Source organism: Narcine bancroftii, chromosome 13, assembly GCF_036971445.1.
Source record: "Narcine bancroftii isolate sNarBan1 chromosome 13, sNarBan1.hap1, whole genome shotgun sequence".
In the NCBI taxonomy this organism is placed as follows: domain Eukaryota; kingdom Metazoa; phylum Chordata; class Chondrichthyes; order Torpediniformes; family Narcinidae; genus Narcine; species Narcine bancroftii.
The window spans coordinates 26,970,575-26,995,072 of NC_091481.1; the positions used below are offsets into that span (position 1 = coordinate 26,970,575).

Consider the following 24,498-nt stretch of genomic DNA (forward strand, 5'->3'; position numbering starts at 1 on the left):
ATATAGGGAGGAGGCCGGGCAGTGGGACTGAGTGAATGGCCTATTTCCTCTCCTATTTGTTATGGTCCTAAATTTAGATCTGTCCTTTTTTAAATTGAGCCTCGCCATCATCTCATGGAGTTGTTCATCTTGACTTCCTCCTTACTCAACCTTCAGTTCTTCAATACTGGTCTCCAGTGTATGTGGACTTCCTGTCTCCTTTACCATTGCACTATCCTTTGGTTTTACCTAAAACCAATTCCTATTCCTGTTTTATTTTTTTGAGTGGCTTTATGAATTGTCTTGGAAATTATTGAGTTTTAACCCATCTCAACCCACTTTTTGATTGTGAAGAATCTCAAGACTTCACCAATACCAAATACACAAAGGTTTTGTGTGATAATCTACTAGTTTGGTTGCACTTCATCAATTTTTCTCCTCCAATTTTGTTTGAAATCTGAATGCTCTGAAGAGAAAGGTGTTTTGACAGATTTTACAAAGCGTAGGATTTAAAACTAGATGTCCCTTGCAAAGAAATAGTTTTATTTTCCCATTCAATTACATCGGTTAAATGGTGAAGCTTAACTCTTGCCATTTTTTCTTTTCAGTTTGATGTTTTGACTGTTTGAATGTGCCATGACATACCAGTTAACAAATGGAGATTGATCTCCACAATTCAACTGCTGACATTCCGCACCCCCCCCCCCCCCAAACACGATGTAACGTAATAGGAGCATCAATCTACTGTTTGGCCTAATGTTTCAGAACATTAAAAATGCTCATTATTATGGTGAAATTATTACTGTGATTTCATTACCATTATTTCAGACCTTATTTGAATATATTTATTTTTAGGTTTACCATTTGTCACAAGACAGAAGTTGTTAAGAACACGCTGAACCCTGTGTGGCAAGCCTTCACAATCCCCGTGCGAGCTCTCTGCAATGGTGACTTTGACAGGTAAGAAGATTCCATTGCATATTAATGAGGGAATTTTGCTGGTTACCAAGGATGCTCAAAAATAATAAGTTTCTTGAAAGATAACAGATGTGATGTTGTGTTTGCATAAACATTAAGCACCGTCATGGCAGTTATCTGATGATGGGCATCTTCCTAACCAGAAAAAGATGAGAATATTTGAGCTATTCAATTTGAGATGCTGTCAATCATTCAGTTTGAATTTCAAAAATACATAATAAATAGAAATATTAAAAAGCAATTGAAGTAAATATTTTTTTGCTCAAATTTTTATGCATATTTCTATATGGTTTCATAGACCCAATGACTTACATTCACGAACTGGGTATCAAACTGATGTCTGCACCTTCATTTCAATAGTGGTGTTCATTAAATGGATGATTTATAGCATTGATCCAGAAATCATGACTGCAAGAGGCTTTGAGTCCTTTGTGCAGATCCATATGCTAGTGTCTGTCTGAGTTATGCAGGAAAGTCTGCTGACGCTTTGTTTGGAGTGCAATACACAAAAGTGCTGGAGAAACTCAGCAGATCACACCACAGCTGTGATCTTCATCAGGGTCCGAGTGCCACTTTGCGAAAACCCAAAAAAAACCCCAAAATGCTCAACAGATCAGGCAACATTTGTGAAGAGAGTAACAGAATCAATGTGCAAGTCATTGTCCTGAAACATTAAATGTTCCTCAATCCACTGGGGCTCCCTGTCCTGCTGCTTTTTTCTTTATAAGTAATGCTCCTCCATGAGGAGCCAGAGTGCATACGAGATGCGTCCAAGGATATAACTGGACTAAAAAGGACTCCTGCAACCAAAAAAGCTACTTTTTTAAAAAAAAAGCTCTAACTTGGGTTAATAATGATACATCTATGGAAGTTGACAGTAATATGACACTGTACTAATGATGTTAATAGGATACTAATAATCGGAAAATTTGAGCATTTTTGTACCAGTGCTATTGGAACATGGATTTTTTTGCTCACAGACCAAGTGCATTTTTGCATTGGAATTTCATTTTCCCCAATCCCTCGCTTTAGGCATGAGTAATTTTGTGGGTGTTGCACATTGAACCAGGGATGACTGACATCAGAACTTTAGCCGTTAAGTAGTTCTTGACGACTGGATCCAAAGACAGTGTGATATTGTAGTTTCTCAACTACTGCTGCAAGGGGTCATGGAAAATTTGAACCACAGAAGGATTTTTGCCACAAAACCCAATTTTTACTACAACCTTTCCTGCATTCTTATGCTTGCAAAATACTCTCATATATCACAGCTGTTCAAAGTTGCGATCTTATCAACAATTATTTGAGGTAATGGTAGTTTGTCTCAGTGTACTAGTGTTTTTATAAATGCGAATATTGTATTCAGCTTACCCGACTGATTGGACAATTACAGTACAGCGTACAAATGTAATTCTGTGAAGTTTGGTTTTAAAGATAATATTACATTGATCCTTTGAAGTGTTTTTTGACTTCATCTGTCTTGAATTTGATGGTTAATTTAAGTGTGGCTAAATATCACTTTTGCTGGATGATAACTGCATATTTTCTGGAATAAAATTTGCAAATAATTGAAGATTATATAAATATATATTTCTTTTAAATGCTGTTGACAGAACGATCAAGGTGGAAGTATATGACTGGGACAGGGATGGAAGGTAGGATAACCATAAGCACTTCTGTGTATTAAAATGTTTTGAGCAAAATGTTCCCATGGTTTTCACATGTAATCTGAAATTTAATCAGCATTATACGTTGGTTTTATCTCGATCTGTCTAATAAAATAAAATATAGCTTGATAGTTGTGCAGAAACACTCATCTCATGATCCTGCTGTTGGCTGATATTTCTTCTTGAGAGAAGGCCAATGATTTAGCCTCTCAATTAGTAACTAGCAGTGCAATGGAACAAATAGCTGCGCTTAAGTATTTACCTCCTGGATTGCATTACAGCATGAACATTTTCTTTAGAATGTTTATCTGTACTGTTGAAATGCTATTTTTATTCTTGCACTAACTGCAGCTGTGAATATTTATGTATCGATCCTTTCTTATTTCTTATCTTTTTTTTTCTATCTTGACATATTGTGATAATTTTTTAGTTGGTGTGCCTTTGACTGCAGTAAGAAATAATTTCCTTTCATCTGTACATTGCACTTGGGTATATAACAATAAACTCATCTCGTCTATTATAATACTTCAGGATCGATCAGTTGTCTTTTAAAAGCCACCCTGTGGGAATAGTCTGACATTTTCTTCCATAAATAAAAAATCTTTGACCAAAAATATTTTGAGTGCTTAAAACTGCAAAATGTTTAACTATTTAATAGCAGGGATGTATTAGTCTATTTTGAAGAATTGTTATTTCCTTAGGTCACAGCTTTCTTTGACTTGTGTATTTGAGTATTTCCCTGAATAAACTATATCTCTTCCCCAACAAATAGGATTTACCCTTCCTATGTTTGCAGGTCATCAACATTCATGAGAAGAATTTTATGATTGTCTATACTATGTTTGCTCAGAGCTCATGTGATACCTTCACTCCAAGATGTGTTCAATGGACACTCTGCCCTGAGCCTTGAATTTTCAAGAGATACTGTCTATTGCTATGGCTTTTGCCACTTGTGTGTACTCTCATACTCCAGTAGTCCTCTCACACTTCAATGGGGCAAAGAAATAACTGGCATGGAACAATAATAACTCAGTGGAGACTGTTGATGGTCTTCAATAAACAAGATCTCCTTTTGTCTAATTGCACACTGTGTACACACTCAACTGACATGAAGGCTTCACTGTGATGTCTTGGACATCACAGAAGTAACAGCCTTATCCTAAATCTATATCCTCTTTTTGTTCATTTCTGATAAAGGGAACAGTCCTGCAGTCTACCCTGTTTATACCCCTCATTATTTTATGTATCTCAATCATGTCCCCTCTTATTATCTTGCACTCTCAGGAAAACAGACCTTGCAACATTCTGCTGTGCTGAGGAGAAAGTGGGGCTTCATGGTTGCTAAGACAAAGCAGGTGAAAGAAGCAATGTTCCATGTGGTCATAAAGAAATAGGTCTTCATTAATAACAAGGAAACGTATTAACTCTTTCGCCAAGACTGTGCTTTCAAAATAAAAAGACAATTGCAGATGATACCATGGTAATGGGTTTGTATAGGAATGGGTGATGAGTCAGTATACAGAAGGAAAATTGAAAACTTGACCAACAACAACCTCTCACTCAATGTCACCAAGATCAAGAAGCTGATGGGAGACTTTAGGAAAGGAATACCAAAGGTATGCGATCCAGTGATCATTGGGGGATCAGAGGTGGAGAGGGTGAGCAAATTTAAATTCCTGCAAATAACTATCTCGGAGGATTTTTCCTGGATCCATTTTACAAATGTCATCGTGAAGAAAGCACATTAGCACCTCTACTTCCTCTGGAGTCTTGTTCCCAATTACCTTGATAATATGTGGAAATATTCAGAAATTGGATAATATCAATCAGGCAATGTATTTTTTAATAGGCTGAACTTTATAATAGGATTAATCATGATTAATTGAATGCAAAAGAATAGCTTGGTGAGGGGTATGTTTTATTGAGCAAATTGTTTTCCTTTATGGTGTTTGCATGCACAGATCTTCTAAGCAGGGGGATTGTCTCAGTTCCTGAAATTTTCCAACAAGAAATTAATTGGCTTCTCCTGGAAATGTACTTTTGATGAAAAGGTTAGTTTAATAATTGAAATCTTTGGGAAAATTGGAAGAACTGAAGTTCTGCACTGTCAGATATTGTTACTTAGACAATTGACAGGCAATATCAAAGTAAGTCTCAGCAATCATCTATCATTAAAAATATTCAAAAGCACTCAGATGTGGTTTAAAAAATCAAATCACTAAATTCATAAAAAGTAAAATAATAACACAAAAATCATTTGCATCAGATTATGTTTTTAAAAGTGTCAATTACCTCGGACTTTCACAGCTATCCGTCTCCGTGGAAGTGAATTAATTTGCTGTCTTGCACCATTCTATCCCAATGTAATGACAGTGGAGCAGAAATTGTGGGGACCCTGGCAGGAACATTGTTGCATTATTGGCCATGGGAAAGGTACCCGAAGACTGGAGGCTGGGTGAATGTTGTCCCTTTATTTATGAGTGTTTGCAAAGATTTAGAGACCAGTGAGCTAAACATCAGTCATGGATAAGTTACTGGAAGAGAATCTGAGAGACGGAATCCGCATGCATTTGGAAAGATGTTCAGGATGGTCAGCAGGTTTTTTTTTAGTGCTTGGGAAATCATGTCTCATGAATTGGATTGAGGTTTTATTTTTGAAAATATGATGAATGTTTCTGAAGCAGGGCAATATTGTCTTCAAGAACTTTAGCAAAGTCCTTGACAAGGTGCCACATGATCATTAGATCTCATGGGATCCATGGTAAGGTAGCCAATTGGATGTTAGCAAGAGGGGACAGAGGAAAATTATTTTTCAAATGAGAGGCCTGTGATCAGAGATGTGTTGAAGGGATCAATTCTAGATCCACTGTTGTTCATACATACCAATAATTTGGGTGACAGCATGCTTTGTAGTTTGTGGATGACCCTAAAATGAGCGGTATCGTGGCCACTATGGAAAGATTACAGTGCGATCTCGATCAGCTGGGTAAGCAAGCCAAGGAATGGCAGGAGGAGTTGAATGCAGATAAGTGCAAGATGATGCATGTTGGTTATTTGCACGTGGGCAGGACATGAACAGTGAGTGGAGAGTGTTCTGGTCACCCTGCAACAGGGACAGGAAATGTAATTTAGCTGGAAAGGGCATTAAAACAATTCGCAAGGACGTTACTGGACTGGAAGGCTTGAGTGAGCAGAGGAAGCTGAGTTGTGTAATATCAGGAGGGGCAGAGATAAGTTAAACTGTTAGTTTCCCCCCCCCCCCCCTTCCCCCCCAAGGTAGGAGAGTCTAAAACTAGAGGGCAAAGGGTTAAGGTGAAAGGGGAAGGTTTTAAAGGGAAATGAGGGAAAGCCTTTGCACAAAGGGTGTTGCGTCTATGGAATGAGGTGCCAGAGGAAGGTGTAGAGGTGGGTATATTTTCAGGTAAATAGGTTGGTACTGTTTAATGGCATATGGGTCATTTTGCTAGCAAATGGGTCTGGCTTAGAGAGGCAACTTGGTGGAAATTGGCAAGTTGGGGCAAAGGGCCTATTTCCATGCTGTAAGACGTTGACTCTACGGACAGACTCCCATCAGAAGTGCTGTGTACGTACCACCTGCTGCCTTCAATGTTGGAATACTGAGAGAGCATTGGGGGCAAAGCAGAACTGCTGGTCAATTTCCCAACAAGTTACAGCGCATTCACTTTCTAGTATAACTTGTTAGAGAAAATTCTGTTAATTTAGTATTCATCTGTTCTTCATTACAATAATTGCACATGGCTCACAATCAACTAATCAAACTAAACAGATTGAAATCAAATGATTTACAAGCAGGAGGCCACAAATCACTCTGCCATTCTCTGAAGTGAATGCCTGTATCTTTGCTCAATGTTCTCCTTCTGTTGCAACACAGCTTGAAAGCTTTTCTGATGATTGTCAATTGGCAAGTTAAAATATTTGAAGTCACACATGTTTTAAGCCTTGCAGATATTTCCAATTGCTTGTTTCCCTCATTAGCAATTATTTATATTTTTAATCTGAGAGTTTGTTTTACATTATAATTTTGATTATTTTTCTGACAGTCAGAGTTATGGAACTTTATAGTTAACTGCCCAATTTGCCCACCTGGGCAAGTCTGGGCCTGGCCTGTATCCAATTAACCATTTCCTGTCCAATGTACCTGGTAATATAGTCTTTTAAATGTAATTCTATGCAGATCTGCCACTTCCTTTGGAAGATTGTTGCATATGTTCATCAACCTCAGTCCAGAAAAATGTTGTCCCTCAGTTCTCTTAAAAATTTCCACCCACCCCCTACCCTTTGATCTCTAGTTTTAGACTCCCCTTCCCTGGGGGAAATGATGACAACTATTCACCTTAGCTTTGTCCCTCATGGTTTTATATACTTTTACAAAGTCACACCACAGCCTCCAAAGCTCCAGTCATAGCCTAACAACCTTTTTTCACATCTCAGAGTATCTGGTCAATTAACAAACTCCTGAATACTTTTTGCAATCTTTTCAGTTTAATGATATACTTCTTATTAGCTGGGCAACTAGAACTGTGCAGAATATCCCCAATTTGGCCTGTACTCCATTCCCTGAGCAGCAAAGGAAAGGGTGCTAAATACCTTCACCATCCTGCCTTTCTTCCCCTTCAGAGAATCATTTACCTGCACCCCCTGGTGTTACCCAGGACCCTACCATTTACCGTGTAGGTTCTGCCTTGGTGTGACTTACCAAAATGTTACACCTCACTCGCATCCACATTAAACTCCGTCTGCTGATCCCTGGCCCACTTGTCCAGTTGATCAAGATTCTATTGTAATCTCAGATAACTTTCTTCATGGTTGACTACATCACAAATTTTAGTGTCATTTGCAAACTTGAGAGTCGTGTCACCTATGTACTCATCCAAATCATTAATATAAATGAAGAACAACTGGAAATATAGCACTACTTCTTGAGCCACAATGCTTGTTACAGGGCTCCATTCAGGAAAAATAGCCCATCACCCTGTCTCCTACTGCAAAGGCCATTGGATGTCTAGTTGGATAGTTCAGCCTAGATTCCAAACAATCTAATGGAACCTTGTCAAAAGCATTGCTAAGGTCCACAGAGACAGCATCTACCAGTCTGCCCTCATTAATCTAAATTGGTTCTCTTTAAAAAAAAAACTTGATTGAATTCATAAGGCATGATTTTCCATGCCATATTGATATCCCTAATCGATTGTTGCTCTTCCAATTGCATGTAGATTCTCTCTCTCAGAATCCCCTCAAGAAACTTGCCCATCTCCGATGTAAGACTCACCATTCTTTATAACCCAAGCTTTCTGTTGCAGTGTTTCTTAAAGATCCCTCATTAACAATCCTCAAGTATTCTGGCACCTGATCTATGGTGAACGATGATACAAATATCTCTACCAGGGCTCCTTTAATTTCTTCCTAGCTTTCCACAATGTCCAAGCATATATTTGATTAGCTCCTGGGATTTAGCTACCTTTCTGCTTTTTATTAACACCAACACCTTCTCTTCAGTAATGTGGTCCCCCTAATAAATTCACTAACTCTCGTGATCTTGTATTCATATCTTTTTCCATGATATGTACAGGCAAGAAATACTCATTTCAGATCTTTCCCATCTCCACACATGGTTGACCTCAAAGATCTTAAGAGATCCAATGCTCTCCCAAATTCCTCTTTTACCCCAAATGTACTTGGAGACTCAATATATCTGGTCATCCAGGGTCCCCCTTATCCTGCCTTGTGCCCTTTACTTTAACATGCTATTTCTGAATTATGACCATTCTCTTTTAAAAGCCTCCCATGTCTCAGATTTTCCTTCACCCGCAAGCAACCTCTTCTAATGAACCTTAGCAAGTTCCTGTCTTAATGCCATTAAAACAAACCTTGCCCTGATGAAGAACTTTAATGTGTGGACCCATCCCATCTTTTTCAGCAAATATTTTAAAGCCAATGGAGTCATGGTCACTAGTTCAAAGAGCTCCCCCACTGACACCTCAGTTACTTTCCCTATGTTATTTCTCCAGAGCAGGGCCAATGTTGTGTCCCTTAGAGTTGAGTCATCTACATATTGGACTGTGAGAGTCCCAGTCAATATGAGGAAAGTTAATATCACATACTATTAGAACCCTTTTCTTCCTACAGTCATCTGCAATCTCACTGCACTTTTCACTCCTCCACTTCTTGATGACTCAACGGGTTGGTACCGGGCAGCTCCAGCAAAATAACCCCATTCTTATTTCTAAGTTGCACCCATGTGGCTTCACTGGATGATCTCACAGTGTTCTAAATTCTGCCATTAAATTCTCGCTAATCAAATGTGCAACTCCTCTGGTGTCTTACCTCAAACTCTATCATGCTTTTAGCATCAATATCCTGGTCTCTCAGCCATGTTTCTGCTGTATCCATAATATTCTTGTCCCATGTATCCAAGCCCTAAGTTCATCTGCCTTACCTGTGTTGAACTCTGGATATTGCACACAGCTTTTTCTTGGAGAAGCAGCTTCAATGCACACTCTGTTTGACGGATTTAATCTACATTTGTTAAATGTTTAGAATATCCTATTACTTGCAACTTAATCATATAATTTTGAAAGCTTCACTTCAGCTTAACCAAATCTAGAAACTATGGCTTTCACTTGGGTTCACTGCAGCATTTGGTGTAAAAAATAAACTGAGAGGTTAAATTAACACACAATTATCTTGGCAAAGAATGAGCAATCAGAATTTATTGTCATGAACATGTCACAAAATTTGTTTTGTGCCAGCGTCACAGTGCAAACATTTATATAAACCACTTTACAAAATAAATAAAGCGCACGAAAAAGTCAAAGTAAGGTAGTGTCTGTGGATCTTTGTTCATTCAGGAATCCGATGGCCGAGAGAAATTTCCTTGTGCTACTGAGTGCTGGTCTTCAGGCTCTTGTACCTTTTTCCCAATGTTAGCAGAGTGAAGTGTGCATGGCCTTGGTGGTGAGGGTCTTTGAAGATGGAGGCTACTTTCTTAAGACACCACCTCTTGTAGATGTCCTCGATGGAGTGGTGCCCGTGGTGTCACAGTCCGAGTTAACAATCCTCTGGAGCTTTTTCTTGTCCTGATTACTGACGCTTCCATACCAACGTGATCCAATCAGCCAAAATGCTCTCCACAGTTCACCTGAAGAGTTTTCCAAGATTCTTTGGGATTGAGCATTCTCTTTCATAGACTGAACTCATCTTTCCTTTACTTCATGACTGGCACTTGATAATTATATTTTTTGTTGATTATGAGACAATTTATGAACATGCCAAACGTTTAACATCACATTGTTTCTTTAATATACAGCCATGACTTTATTGGGGAATTCACCACAAATTACAGAGAGCTTTCCAGGGGACAGTCACAGTTCAATGTTTATGAGGTAAGTCTTGATTTTTGTGTACTTAATATAATATTTGTTAATTGGAATTTAATACAGAAAAATATGATGTATTTTGTGCTGGGTGGTGAAGATCTTTGATGATTGCTGCTGCCCTCCGATGGCAGTATTCCCTGTAGATGAACTCAATAGTGGGGAGGGTTTAGCCTGTGATGTTCTGGCCTGTGTCCACTAACCTTTGGAGCGCTTTACGCTTGGGGGGATATTGGTGTCCCCATACCAGACTGTGATTCATCCAGTCAGCACACTTTCCACCACTGTAGAAATTTTACAGGATTTCTGGAGTCATACCAAATCTCTGAAAATTCCTGAGGAAATAGAGGCGCTGACGTACTTTCTTCATGATGCCATTAGTGTGTTGGGTCCAGGAACGATCCTCTCAGATAGTGACTCCTAAGAACTTAAAATTTCTCACCCTCTCCACCTCTGATCCCCAATGATCACTGGTTTGTAGACCTCTGGCTTTCCCTTCCTGAAGTCAACAATCAGCTCCTTAGTTTTGGTGACATTGAGTGTAAAGTTGTTGTTGATCCACCAATTAGCCAAGTTTTAAATCTCCAGCCTGTAGGCTGACTTATTCCCTTCCTTTATATAATCCTCAAGAGAGGTATCGTAGGCAAATTTGTAGATGGTATTATTGTCATTACCAAGCTAAACATTTGTAGGTGTAAGGTGAGTAGAAGAGGCGGCTAAGAACACAGCTCTGTGTGCTTTGGGGTGTTGCCAGGACTCAGGGGCTGACTTACAGGGAGAGGTTGAATAGATAGGGCTTTATTCCTTGCAGCATGGAAGGATAAGGCAAAATGATACAATAATGAGAGGAATAGTTGGGGAGAATGCAGAGAGTCTTGTGACCAAAGTAGGGGAATTAGTAACCAGAGGTCATCAGTTTAAGATGAGGGGGAAGAGATTTAACAGGAACTTGAGGGATAAACATTTTTTACACAGAGGGTGGAGGGGATATGGAATGGACTGTTGGAAGAAATTGTTGAGGCAGGTACTATTGGAATGTTTAATGAAAAAAATTGGATGGATACAGGATAAGATGGGTTTAGAGAAGTGATTCTCAACCTTTTTCTTCCACTCACATACTATCTTAAGTCTCTTTTCTTTTCTTTGGCTTGGCTTCGCGGACGAAGATTTATGGAGGGGGTAAAAAGTCCACGTCAGCTGCAGGCTCGTTTGTGGCTGACAAGTCCGATGCGGGACAGGCAGACACGATTGCAGCGGTTGCAAGGGAAAATTGGTTGGTTGGGGTTGGGTGTTGGGTTTTTCCTCCTTTGCCTTTTGTCAGTGAGGTGGGCTCTGCGGTCTTCTTCAAAGGAGGTTGCTGCCCGCCAAACTGTGAGGCGCCAAGATGCACGGTTTGAGGCGTTATCAGCCCACTGGCGGTGGTCAATGTGGCAGGCACCAAGAGATTTCTTTAGGCAGTCCTTGTACCTTTTCTTTGGTGCACCTCTATCACGGTGGCCAGTGGAGAGCTCGCCATATAACACGATCTTGGGAAGGCGATGGTCCTCCATTCTGGAGACGTGACCCACCCAGCGCAGCTGGATCTTCAGCAGCGTGGACTCGATGCTGTCGACCTCTGCCATCTCGAGTACTTCGACGTTAGGGATGAAAGCGCTCCAATGGATGTTGAGGATGGAGCGGAGACAACGCTGGTGGAAGCGTTCTAGGAGCCGTAGGTGGTGCCGGTAGAGGACCCATGATTCGGAGCCGAACAGGAGTGTGGGTATGACAACGGCTCTGTATACGCTTATCTTTGTGAGGTTTTTCAGTTGGTTGTTTTTCCAGACTCTTTTGTGTAGTCTTCCAAAGGCGCTATTTGCCTTGGCGAGTCTGTTGTCTATCTCATTGTCGATCCTTGCATCTGATGAAATGGTGCAGCCGAGATAGGTAAACTGGTTGACCGTTTTGAGTTTTGTGTGCCCGATGGAGATGTGGGGGGGCTGGTAGTCATGGTGGGGAGCTGGCTGATGGAGGACCTCAGTTTTCTTCAGGCTGACTTCCAGGCCAAACATTTTGGCAGTTTCCGCAAAGCAGGACGTCAAGCGCTGAAGAGCTGGCTCTGAATGGGCAACTAAAGCGGCATCATCTGCAAAGAGTAGTTCACGGACAAGTTTCTCTTGTGTCTTGGTGTGAGCTTGCAGGCGCCTCAGGTTGAAGAGACTGCCATCCGTGCGGTACCGGATGTAAACAGCGTCTTCATTGTTGGGGTCTTTCATGGCTTGGTTCAGCATCATGCTGAAGAAGATTGAAAAGAGGGCTTTTCAAACAATGGCTATCTTAAGTAATCCCTTACTAACCACAGAGAACCTGTGGCATAGGATACCATAGGTGCTTTGTGGTGAGTCAGGAATTACTTAAGGTAGTATGTGAGTGGAAAAAATGGTTGAGAACTACTGGTTTCAAGGGATATGGGCTAAACGCAAGCATTTAAAACTAGTGTGGATGTGACATTTTGGTTGTCATGAGCAAGTTGGCCAAAGGCCTGTTAATCCACTGTATGACTCTCTATACTTTCATCTCATTGTTATTTTGATTGATAAGTAAATTTGCAAATAATGTTAGTTTTAAACAAATCATTTCTTTGTTTAGCATAATCTTCTGTTCCTTATTTCCCCAGAAAGGAATCCTTTAAAATTTCATATTCAATCATTTATTTTGTGTACTGAATAGTGTTCTCTTACTTCATTTCACAAATATTTTGGATCATGTTTACAATTTCCTTTCTTTACTGGCTACCTGCAGGTTTCCTTTTTTGATGAATGCATCTGAGTTTATATTTAGCAGGCCTCACTTCATCAATTCAACTGATGACCTTGGACATTTCTATAGATTTTTCTCTTCATTTTCCCCCAAAATTCCAAATGAACAACTGTCCGCAGGAAAAATATTCATCGTACCTAGAAATATTGATTGCTCCCTGTTTCTTTGTTACCTGCTCTTGCAAATAACTTTCATCTTTGTCCTCCTTATTCCAACAGAAATAATATTTCACAAATTACTCTCTCAAGTATTTTGTTAACTTTGCCATTTTCTCTTCACATTCTTCTTTCCATCGAGAATCAAAAATAAATTGAAGCAGCCTTGTCTGACATGACAATGACAGGCATTTATACAAATTGAATTCTAAACCACTGGAGTGGGGAAAAAAAACCAGGAGATTTTTCTCTTATGATTACAATTTACAACTTTATTTTGTGTCTGGTAAATAAAAAATGCGTTTTTCTTGCATGAAGAAACAAATTGGTCATCTCGAGCTCAAACAAGCTTGACTCCAAATGAAGTGGCATTTGTTTTTGGTGTTGAAACCTTATTGCCTTCAGGGGCATCAATTGAATTGCGATAAAACGAGAAAATCTCCAGATACTGGTGTCTAGGGCAGTACACAAAATTGCTGGAGAACCTCAGCAGGACATGGAGCATCCATAGAAAGTAACACACAGTCAATGTCATGGGCCTGAGCCCTTTAGGAGTGCTGTAAGACTGGTGGACTCCTGAATAAAAAGGTGGGGGAGGAATCCAGGCTGACAGGAGGTGAGTAGGAGAGAGAGAATCTCAGAAGCAGTTGAGAGAGGGAGAAGAAAGATAGTTTTCTCTGATAGAAGGAAGAGAAGGGTTTGGGGAACTGGAGCAAAGGAGACATAGGGCTGAGGGAAAGATTGTTTTGCCTTGCTCTGACCACTCATGAACAGAAAACTGAATTAATGAAAGCCCCTACATCTGATCCACTTCCCCTCACCTTTTTAATTTAGGCATCTGCTGGATCTTTTGCTCATATCTTGATGAAGGCCTCAGGCCCAAATGTCGGTTATCTTTTGCTTCCTATGAATGTGGCATGACCTGCTGAGTTATTCCCTCATTTATGTATTGATCTTCACCCTCTCTACTCTGTCACCTCTGAAGCCCTGGTTTCATTAATTGCTTCCTTTCCCGGGTGATATTGCTTTTTTCTGACTTAGTTAACAATGTTTGCACTATTTGTAAAGACAGGTAGTGAGCTTTTTTTAAAAGCTTGGACAGAGCGTCGGTTAAAGCCTCTTCCACAACGACATACACACTGACCTTTTGAAATAGTTCTTTATGTTGAGAGTTGGAGTTACCTTGAGGTGCTAGCTTCGTGGTTTGAAAATCTCATGTTGAAAATGATGGAGAAATCAATTATGAGAGTTGGAACACACAGTAATCCATAGAGTGCCACATGAGAAGGCCTGAAGGGTAGGTGAATTATGCTGCAGACTTCACCAGTTAGGTAGGTTTTGCATATTTCATGAGATAAATCTACTGTCCTTCCCTTGGCTTTCTAACAAGGTCATTAAGTATCTACTCAAGCAGAAGATCTCTGAAATGGTTCTTCACATGTGATGCATTCTTTTCAATAATGTATAGTTTGTCAAATGTAATTAACCTTTCACCCAGCAATGAAATGGATGAGTTTATCATTGCTGAATTACACATACCTCCAGTGAATCCTGGAAAAAGCTGTCTCTGTCTAGTCAAATAATGGTAGAAACTGGATGACTTGCCCCTTATTAGTGTAGAATATTATAAATGTTTGCAACAATAGCAGGATAATTGGAGAAATGAAAAGCGAATAATTTTCTCAGACGAAGACCTGCATATGCAGTTTATCACATTTTCAGGAAAAACCGAAGCGTTGCACTGTCACGGCAGGAATCGTGGTGTTTTTTTTCATTTAACATCCACCCATCTGCCAAGAAACTGACATTGAAAGTTTCTTTTGTACTTCAATGACGTCTCTTAATCAAGGGAAGCAGGCAGCTATTTAATACAGTACCAATTGTTTACAACTACTATCACAGCCAAACTGCCAATAACTGCTAAATAATTGCTGTTTGTGTGAATGTGTTCTGTGGAGTATGACATTGCCCATTAAATAATTATTTTATTCAGCAATAGATTATTGTGTGTGACCTGTGATAAAGCTGTCATTTTGATCCATGACAATGTGTGCAACAAAGCTCCTAATATAGGTAGGTAGATTAACAAGAATACAGTGGAAATCTGTTAAACTTTTTACTTTTTGAAAATGGTCAATGGTTGCAGTACAGGGATTAATAAATAATAATTACTGACCTAGAAATTATCCCATATACCACAAAATATTGTCTGCTACATGAATGAACATTATTGAACTCTGATTGCATTTAGCGATCAATTATTTTGTCAGTGCACATCTGTCTGTTGGATCTGGGTCCCCTGTGCCAATGGTATGCATCCACATGGAGAATACTGAACTAACTGGGCACCATGATAAATTGATATACCTTGATTAAATTCTGCTGCACAAGTAGGGCACATATTACACCTAGTTCAATATTATTGATCTCTTCCAGACCTCTCTTCCCCACCCTCACCTGTCCCACTAACATCCTCCATCTGCCCCACTTCCAATTACTCCCACAAATCATCTTCCCTCCCAGTTCCCCATGCCATGAATGAACCTAACATGATTCCTTCATAATCTCCACTGCCTGCAGTTGTAAAAACTATTGTGCAGCTATATGCTTCAGGCATGCCTGGCTGTGAACAGTGTATGCCACCCATACTGCAAAGAGCAAAGAAGTTTTTTTTTTGAGTCCTGCAACCTCAGCACCTTGGCTGCATACCACGAGGTGGTGCAAATTCCGGATCATTGCAGGGCACCAAAAAGCAGTTGAGCAGAGGAGATGACCCCACAGGATGGAGACCATGGCAGTGGACCTGTCAGGAGCTCAGCAGCTGAAGGACTCCACAAAGGCTGCAAGCTGGTGGTGACTTGCGGTTGAAGGGTCCACCAAGGTTGTGGGCAGTGGGAGACTGGCTCCTGGGAACCAGGCATCATAACTGAGATACGAGAGGGTGCTAAGGTCAAAAAGGGCTCCCAAAAGGCCTTGGGTGCTGAGGGTTTTCTGATCGTATCGGACATTTGTTTCTGGAGCTTGGATTGCCAATTGTTTGACTGGAGTCTGTATGATCACAGAAACTATGGGGGCACTGAAAGTGAACTCACAGACACTCATTGTCACTGAAGGGACTCACTTTTACTTTCTTCATTAGGGCCAATGGGCAAATCTCATGCAGACTTTTTATTTGCTTTACTGTAGACAAATATGAAGTATAGGTTGAAACTTTTTTCCAGTGCTCTGTGGTCTGGCAACTCCCTGATCCAGCACATTTTAACTCTGCCGCCATTAATACAAACCCCAATCCTAATTGCGACAGATTCAATCTTTAAAGCACCCGCAATTGGGACCACAGTTCGAGTCCTGAGCTGTCTGTAAGGAGTTTGTACTAACGGCAGCAGATTCAACCTTTATAGGGCCAGCAATTGGGACTGGGTTTCAAATCCTACGCTGTCTGTAAGATGCCTGTCCTAACGTCCTGATTGCTGGCGATAAAGGCGTTGTGCTAACCGCACCACACACAGTGTTATTTACTGTTTTAAGCTTTATTCTACCTTTGATATGTTTACTTAGGGGGTTCCCTTAGGCATCAATTTCTGTTTTCTGGCATTTTCTGTGGTCCGGTAATGGCCAGGTTCCAACATCACCATTAAAGAGGTACATCATGTACATTTGATTTTTAATACATAAAAATCATGTGACAATAAAATGAACCTTTGATCTGCCTGATTTTTGCTTTGTTGATTTAATATGATCAGAATATTATGTTGCATGTGATAAATCCAGTCCTTTCATCAACCATTAAATGTGGTGGGATTAGATTCTATGTTAAGATCATACATCATGGAATTCTTTGCCTGGAATCAGAAATAGCCTCCCTATGTCCTTCCTTGCCTCTAAACTTCCTCAAGCTATTTATTTGACCGAGTATTTTGTCACATCTTTTGTTGGTTACCCTCCATTGTCTGATTTGTAATGCTTTGCCACATTGATTGTACCAAGCAAATCTAAATCATCTGTTTTTGCAAATCAGCTTTACTTATTGAGATTAATTTATTGTGAAGCAGACATCGGGCCACATACAGGATTTTCAGTGCTTGCTTTTGGGTGAAATCTATATAATCTCCCCAGATTATTAAATCTGATTCCTATCTAGGTTTAGCCTACTGGAAGATAGAAATGCATAATTGTGTTCCCCTGGAGAAGATCACCTATAACCTCAGAAACAGGTATGATATATTTTTAAGAATATGGAATTCATACCTAAGGTACATCAGGGTAAATCTTTAACGATTCTCCCCTCCAGTGCTCGCAGTGCCAAGGACCCTGGATAAGTCAGGTTATTTGTCCCTTGATGGGAGTGGGGTTTATCCTAGGTGAAGCCAGTCTTTTTTTCTTATTCTTTTTCTTCTGTTCCTTGGGGGGGGGGGGGGGGGGGTGGGAGAGTTCCTCTTATTTTGCTCTTCTTTCTGTCTATTATCTTTTTTTTTTCCCTTTGTTTCAACGTGGTCATTGAATTTGCATTTTTGGAGTAGTATTGTAATTTCTTTTTATAATAATTGAATTACGTTCAATTATTGATTATTGACTGTGGGTTAGTTGTGGTATGGCCCTTGGTTTCCTGCTTGCCCCCCCCCAATCCTCTCTGTTTCTGAACTTGCGCATGCACCCCCTTCATAAACCCTTTCAGAGATGTACAATTCAAAGCTAATAATGTCTGATCCGCAAAATTTAATTTTAAAAAATATGCCAATTCCTTTTAACTGGAGCTAGAAAATTGCAGAGACCTTTATTGCTCTAGTAAATGTATGAAAGTGTATCAATAACAATTTGTGCCATTCTTTTGTTGGAACTAAGTCAAATATCCTTTTATTTAAAATGAGCAATAAGAGCAGGTTCCCAGAACAGAGATGTAATTTAATCTGAATATATGATTCGAACATTATCATAATCTTCTATTCCAAGATTCAAGATTCCTTTTAATGACCTATAATAATATAGAGAATGTAATATGGCTGCTGTTAGGCAAACAAAATTATGAGCATTGCCTGCACCCTCTTACATTAAGAGTAGGGGATCCAAATGAGAGTACATTCAAAGACACGGAGTCCATGAATTCGCCTCCAACGTTCCCACATCCTCTGCAGCTGCACAGGCTCCTGGTCGGCCTGAGCTCCAGATCCAATCCTCTGATATGATCAGAGACCAAGGCCCTTTGGGGGGCCCTTTCTTGCCCTCAGCATTCTCCCGGCTCCAGTACCTGGTTCCCACGAGCCAATCTCCAGCAGCCTGTGAGAGTCCTTTAACAATAAGTCACCTGCAGCCTGTGTGGGTGCTTCAGCCCTTGAGCCCCTTGCTGGTCCGCTCCCGTGGTCACTGTTGTGTAGGGGCTTCTCCTTCTCAGCGGTGGTTGTTTTCTCCATTTGGTGCCTACTCAGAAACTCCCTCCTCCAAAATTACAAACCATTGAGCATCAAATCTTCATTGATATTCATCTTAATTGGCTATTATTGGGCATTATAAATTTCAAGAACGTTGCTTCCCACCAAAGCTTTGTCATCATTGGTTGACGTTTACTAGATGACCTCGATGATGGTTCATTTCTCAATTATTCAAGGAATCCTCAGGGCACAAAATACCATTATTTCATCCCATCCTACCCTCCCTCCCATACCCTCTGCAACCCCACTACCACTCCTCTCGTCTCCTTTGTTGCCATCTGTTTTATTGCAGACCTTATGCCTTCTATACAATTTCTTCATGAAAACAAAATTGATGGGTGATCTAAAGAAGCAAAAGCATTCCACAGCAACAAAGAAATTGAAAATTCAGCACATGACAGTTTTCAGATACCTATGCTACTTTCATTTCTGTGACTAGTTTTCTGGATTCAGTTTTCAATTTCTTGCAAGGTCACAGTTCTACAATTTTCCATTTTGATTTCCTTTTTCATGCAAGCTATTTTTTTTTTAATAAGGGAGTTACTGTGGCCTGCTTTTCAATTGCCTTGGAATGAATAGTTAAAAAGTTGTGGGCAAAATGCACCTAATTTGTCATAAATGTTTCCAGTGGACAGCATTGTGCACGCTGTAAAAACTCCCTGATCATTTTTGTTCACGTGTTTGCTATCTTCGTAAGTCCTTTTATTCCAATTCAGATGCTTTAATTTTAAAGGTGTTTTTTAAAGAAAATTATCCATTTTACTGCATGGTTGGATGACTTCACAAGTAAATCATGAACAAAAGACTTGAAAGGTTGAACGTTGAAACAAAACAGGGTGCAATGTTAGCTGTATATCTTAGAATAACTCAGCAATTAAGTTACCAGTCCTTGTTCTCTTTGTTTCTCTAAATTGTAGCCAGAACAAAGTCATCACAAAAAAATAGCAGTAAAGGGAAAAAATAAACATTGAAACATGTTGGCACGGTTGGCATAGCAATAGCGCAGCACCTTTACAGCATCAACAATCGGGACTGGACCTGGGCTTAAACACCGCACTCTCTGAAAGGAGTTTGTATGTTCTCCTCGTGTCTGAATGGGTTTCACCCGGAGGCTCTGGTTTCCTCCCACCGTTCAAAATGTACCGGGGTGCAGGTTAATTGGAGGTGAGTTGGGCAGCACAGACTCGAGGGCCGAAATGGCCTGTGACCGTGCTGTATGTCTAAATCTAAAAAAAAATTAAAATTTGTCAAGAAAGGGAATAATATGCACTTGAAATTGTTAAATCCAATATTCAGTCTTCAGGGCTGCAATCTGCACAGGTTGAAATAGTTTTCCTCAAACTTTAGTTGGGCATTGCCGGAGCAACATAAGTGGTTGAAGTCCGAGGTCAGGATAGGAGTGAGATAGAGATGCACAAAAGTAAAAACACGTAATACTGGAGAAACCTAGCAGGTCAAAGTGTCCTTTATATAGCAAAGGTAAAAATACATAACCGACATTTCGGGCTTAAGCCGTTCATCAAGGTATGGAAAAAATGTCAACAGGTATCTGAACTAAAGAGGGGGTGGTGTGGTCGCAAAAGCAGGAGGTAATAAGTGGAGAAGGGTGGGAGGGGCAGCAGCGATCAAGGAGAGGAGGGATGGCTGGGGGAAAAACTGGAAGGAGGGAGGGGGAAGAGGAGAGCAGGTTAGCAGAAACCAGAAAAGTCATTGTGAATGCCATCTGGTTGAAGAGTGCTCATGAAGGTAAATCAGGTGTTTCTTCAATTTGCGGGTGGTTTTGGTGGAATAGTACATAATGCCATTGACAGACACATGAGTGTGGGAGTGTGACACAGAACTGAAGTGGTTGACTACTTGGAGGTCTCTGTCACTGGTGCAGATGGAGCGAAAATGCTCAGCGAAGCAATCTCCCTATCTGCGTCCAGTCTCTCCGATATAGAGAAGGCTACAAAGGGAGCACCCACTGCAGTAAATCAGTCCTGTGGATTCAAGTGTTGCTTCACTTGAAAGGCCTGTTTTGTGCCCCAGACCATGGTGAGGGGGAGGTGCGGGCACAAGTGTTACACCTCTTGAGGCCACAGGGGAAGGTGTCGGGGGGGGAGGGGTAGGGAAAATTGGTGAGGAGGTGCACCTCGCGGAAGGACTGGTCCTTACAGAGGCAGAGACGGAAGGAGAGGGAGAGATGTGTCTGGTAGTGGGATCCTGTTGTAAGCATTGGAAATTCCAGAGAATAATGTGTTGGATGCGGAGGCTGGTGGGGTGGTAGGTGAGGATAAGGGAGACTCTATGATTGTGGCATCTGGGAGTTGGTGGGGGTGGGGGGTACACAACAGTTGAGCGGGAAATGGAGGAGATGTGGGTGAGGGCTGAGTTGATGGTGGTGGAGTGGAAGCCATGTTTGTGGCAAACAATTTGGAAGATCTGTATTTGGAAGACCTCATCTTGGGAACAGAGATGGAGAAATTGAGATAAGTGGATGGAATCCTTGCAGCAGACAGGGTGTGAGGAGGAGGAAATTTACTTAATTAAAAATGCCCCTTTGGTTTACATTCTATCATAGTTATTCCATTTTTTCTGTTCTCCCCTTCCTCTCTGGAATTTTAAAATTCCTTGTTTTCTCAATTTTGTTGCACTGATGACATGGATATTACATGATCTGTTGAATACTTTGAGTATTTTCTGCCTTTGTCTCCAAGTTACCAGTATCTGCAGATTTTACGTCTAAATATTTGAGTGCTTTAAACTAGCTTCCCCCTATTTGACATTTTATGCATTTTTAAATTTTCCTGCTATTATATATCATACGGTTTGGCAGTAATTTGCACTGTACAAAGGATTCTTTTCTGGCTTTTGGCTATCTGCATGGAAACCCATGACTTTGGCATGTGATCACAGTAATGGAGGATGTTCATACTCAGCATAAAATGTCATTACCTTTAACAGTGATAATGGATACTATTTACAATCAGAGCAGAATCACATCCCCTCTACCAGTTCATAGCAGCCATCACTGATGGTTCCTGCAGAGTTTCATTCTGTAAACAGCTGCTGTCTCGCTGCACTCTACTTGAACACTTGCTACTATCTCTGAAAATTGTGGCATCTGGTCCCAATCTAAGGCCTGATGATATAATCTGAACTGACACTTTTCTGGATGTAAGAGGATCCATGATCTTAATTGAAGAAATGTGCTGTGTTCCCATGGTTTCCTTGCCCTCAAGGAAAAATATAGTTTGCTGAATGAAATGTTTGAATTTTGCAGTTCCCTGTCTTTCAAAAAATGTGATTGCACTTTAGAACAATGGATAGGGCTAAGTGGAGGACAGCATGGAAGGGGTAGTCTACCATTGATGAATGAGCATGGCAAGGTGGGGATAGAGGAGGAGGTTGTCAAGCTGAGTTTGGAGCTCAGTTGACAGTAGGAAGGGACAGGGCAGTGTGAGAGAAGCTGAATTATTGCATGATAATTAAATGGCTTGTCTGATGGAGATGTGATCCTGGGCTGGGATGGTCCAAGTTCCCCTGAATTGATCCAAAGGAGGCACTGTGTGGGGAATAAGATCATCCTCTGGCCCATTTGAATATTGGATGATTGCCTTGAGATTACCATCACATCTCACTCCAGAGAAAAAAATTGTTTTAATTATGTAACCCTGAAATAAACAGTGTTATAAGTTTCTGGGTAAAAATCAAGTCCAAATAGTAGCTGGCAAAAATAGAATTAACAGAATCCTGAATGACGTCGATATTTGTTGCATCTTGCCTTTCAAAAGAGATTGTTGGGCTTAATTAAATTGAACTTGGGGGTGTTCAGGGTTGCTGCCTTGACACTCACTGGTCAGGTGGCACTTTTATGGATGGCTTTAGTTGGGATTTGGCTAGATTTTGTGTACCAGGGCAGGAGGAGAGGGTCAGAAAGTAGGATCTCCTTGCTGGAAGCAGGGAAGGAGTGAAACATGAAAGTCTGCAGACTCTGTGATTGTAGTAAAAACACAGAAATGGTGGATTCGGGTCTCGCAGCGCCCATAGGAGGAAAGGATATAACCATTGGTCCTTTTCACAACGCAGGCGAGCGGTGTCTCTACTTGGACCTGGGTGAAATTCCTGGGAAGGCAGGATCACCTGGGCCTTTCGCACCGAGGTCCAAATTCCCTGTTATTTGCCCTTCCCGGCAATTTAGGGTCCCATCCCCAGTGATGGCATAGTGAGTGACGCATTCCATACTCGTAGGAAATCCTACTGGAAGTCAGATCACATAGTAGTTGGACAAGACTGACTTAATGAGTGTGACCATTCCCACTGAAATGATGAGACGATAATGCAGGCATGCAAGCAGTGATGTAGCACACAAGCGCTGACATCACAACGCTTCTCCTGCTCGGCTATTTGCTGATTTAGGCCGCACGGAAAAGGTGGCCTGGGAATATTACCCTGGTCCGTGGCCCGACCTTTAGGGCTGCGGACCTGGGTATTTTTCCTGGGCGACATTTTCACACTACTGGTTCACGGGAGGTTTCCTGGGAAAATTTCTCAAGAATCCCCATTTTACACGATGGTGTGAAAAGGCTTAATACTTTGGGTCTAAGCCCTTGTTCAAAGTGTGAGTAAATAGCAGGCAGGTGTCTGGATTAAAGGGCTGGGGAGAAGGGAAAAATGAGCAGGGGAAGGAGTACAGAACAACAGACAAAATGTTTGAATTTGATATGGAGATAGATTGTTGTCTGAAGAGGTGCACCATATCATTGAGAATCCCCATCTACCCCGCACACAGCATCTTTCAGCTACTCCCATCGAGAAAGAGATAAAGGAGTCTCAGAGCCAGCACGGCCAAGCCGAGAAGCAGCTTCTTCCCTCGGGCTGTGAGAATGTTGAATGATCAAAGGAACTCCTCGTCTGAGAGTCTAATATTTACTAAATAATTTTTAAAATTAAATTTTATACATGTATATTTGTCCTGCCTATGTATTGTTTGCCCGTATGTGTGTTATGTCTGGTTGTGTATCTGCATGGTTTGCCCTGAGGATCGGAGAAAGCTGTTTCGTAGGGGTTGTATGAATAGATAATGAACTTGAACTTGGAAAAAAATAACTCTTGATGTTTCCATTTGGGCTGGTTACCAGAGTGATGTCCTGGTGCAGATGGTGTTTGAGAACTTTTAAGATTTAAAATAACTATTTTTTAAAAAATGATCATGTCACATTTCAGTCGTCATTTGCTTAATTTATGTTCAACTCTGATTTTTTTTTTCTCCAACTCAGGGAAATATAAACCTTTGTATCACACCTATCAAGGAGGATATCAAGGGAAATATAAACCTTTGTATCACACCTATCAAGGGGGATATCAAGGGAAATATAAACCTTTGTATCACACCTATCAAGGGGGATATCAAGGACCTTTGATGAACATATCACCTTGTTCTCTGATTGCTATAATTACAGCAGATATTGAAAATAGAATGACTTCTACTTTGAAGAGGGTTACATTTTCTGGAAAATGATTGTTCAATAGCTTTCAGTCATCCGCTCCTATTGTTGAAGTTTCTCAAATCCCTGCAGGATGTAGTTGGAGACCGTCAATGAATTGTTTTTGTACCCTGGCATTTTGGCAGTCAGTTTGTTTTGTGGGTTCGACGTTATGCAGGCTTTGTTGTGGGGCCTGGTGACTAGTCTTCATGTGTACTGTTAACTTTTTGTTGATTATGCAAGGAATGACAACTTCAAACTATCAAAAGGGGAATGTTTGGACATCCTAAAAACAAGTCATTGACAACTTTCAAATATAAAACTGGAACTTGCCGGAAAAGGCCACCAGAAGCCTATCCTGCCCCATTATGTGACCACAACTGATCCCGACTCTTCCCAACTTCTCTGCTTTGCCAGTTCACCTTGACCCTCAAATCATTCAAAATACTACTTCCATCTAGATACTTACAATGACCCAATCTCCACAGCCCTCTGTGGTAGAGAATTCTAGGAATTCACCACCCTCTGTTTAAAAAAAAAAAAAAAAAAAAAATTTCTATGCATGCTGTTATAAATATAGTAAAACCCTCAGTATCTGGCACCTATGGGGAATGGTAGATGCTGGAAAAATG

At 40.7% G+C, this 24,498-nt stretch overlaps 1 protein-coding gene across 3 annotated transcripts in view; it reads left to right on the forward strand.

Annotated features, from left to right (window-relative positions):
* Nucleotides 1–24,498, forward strand: part of LOC138748599 (copine-8) — a 276,255-nt gene that overhangs the window by 184,145 nt on the left and 67,612 nt on the right. For all 3 annotated transcript variants that reach the window (XM_069909068.1, XM_069909069.1, XM_069909070.1), the window contains 3 exons: nucleotides 835–939; nucleotides 2,571–2,612; nucleotides 9,952–10,027. In XM_069909068.1, coding sequence (XP_069765169.1) covers nucleotides 835–939; nucleotides 2,571–2,612; nucleotides 9,952–10,027 — 223 coding nt within the window. The remainder of the gene's footprint in view (nucleotides 1–834; nucleotides 940–2,570; nucleotides 2,613–9,951; nucleotides 10,028–24,498) is intronic.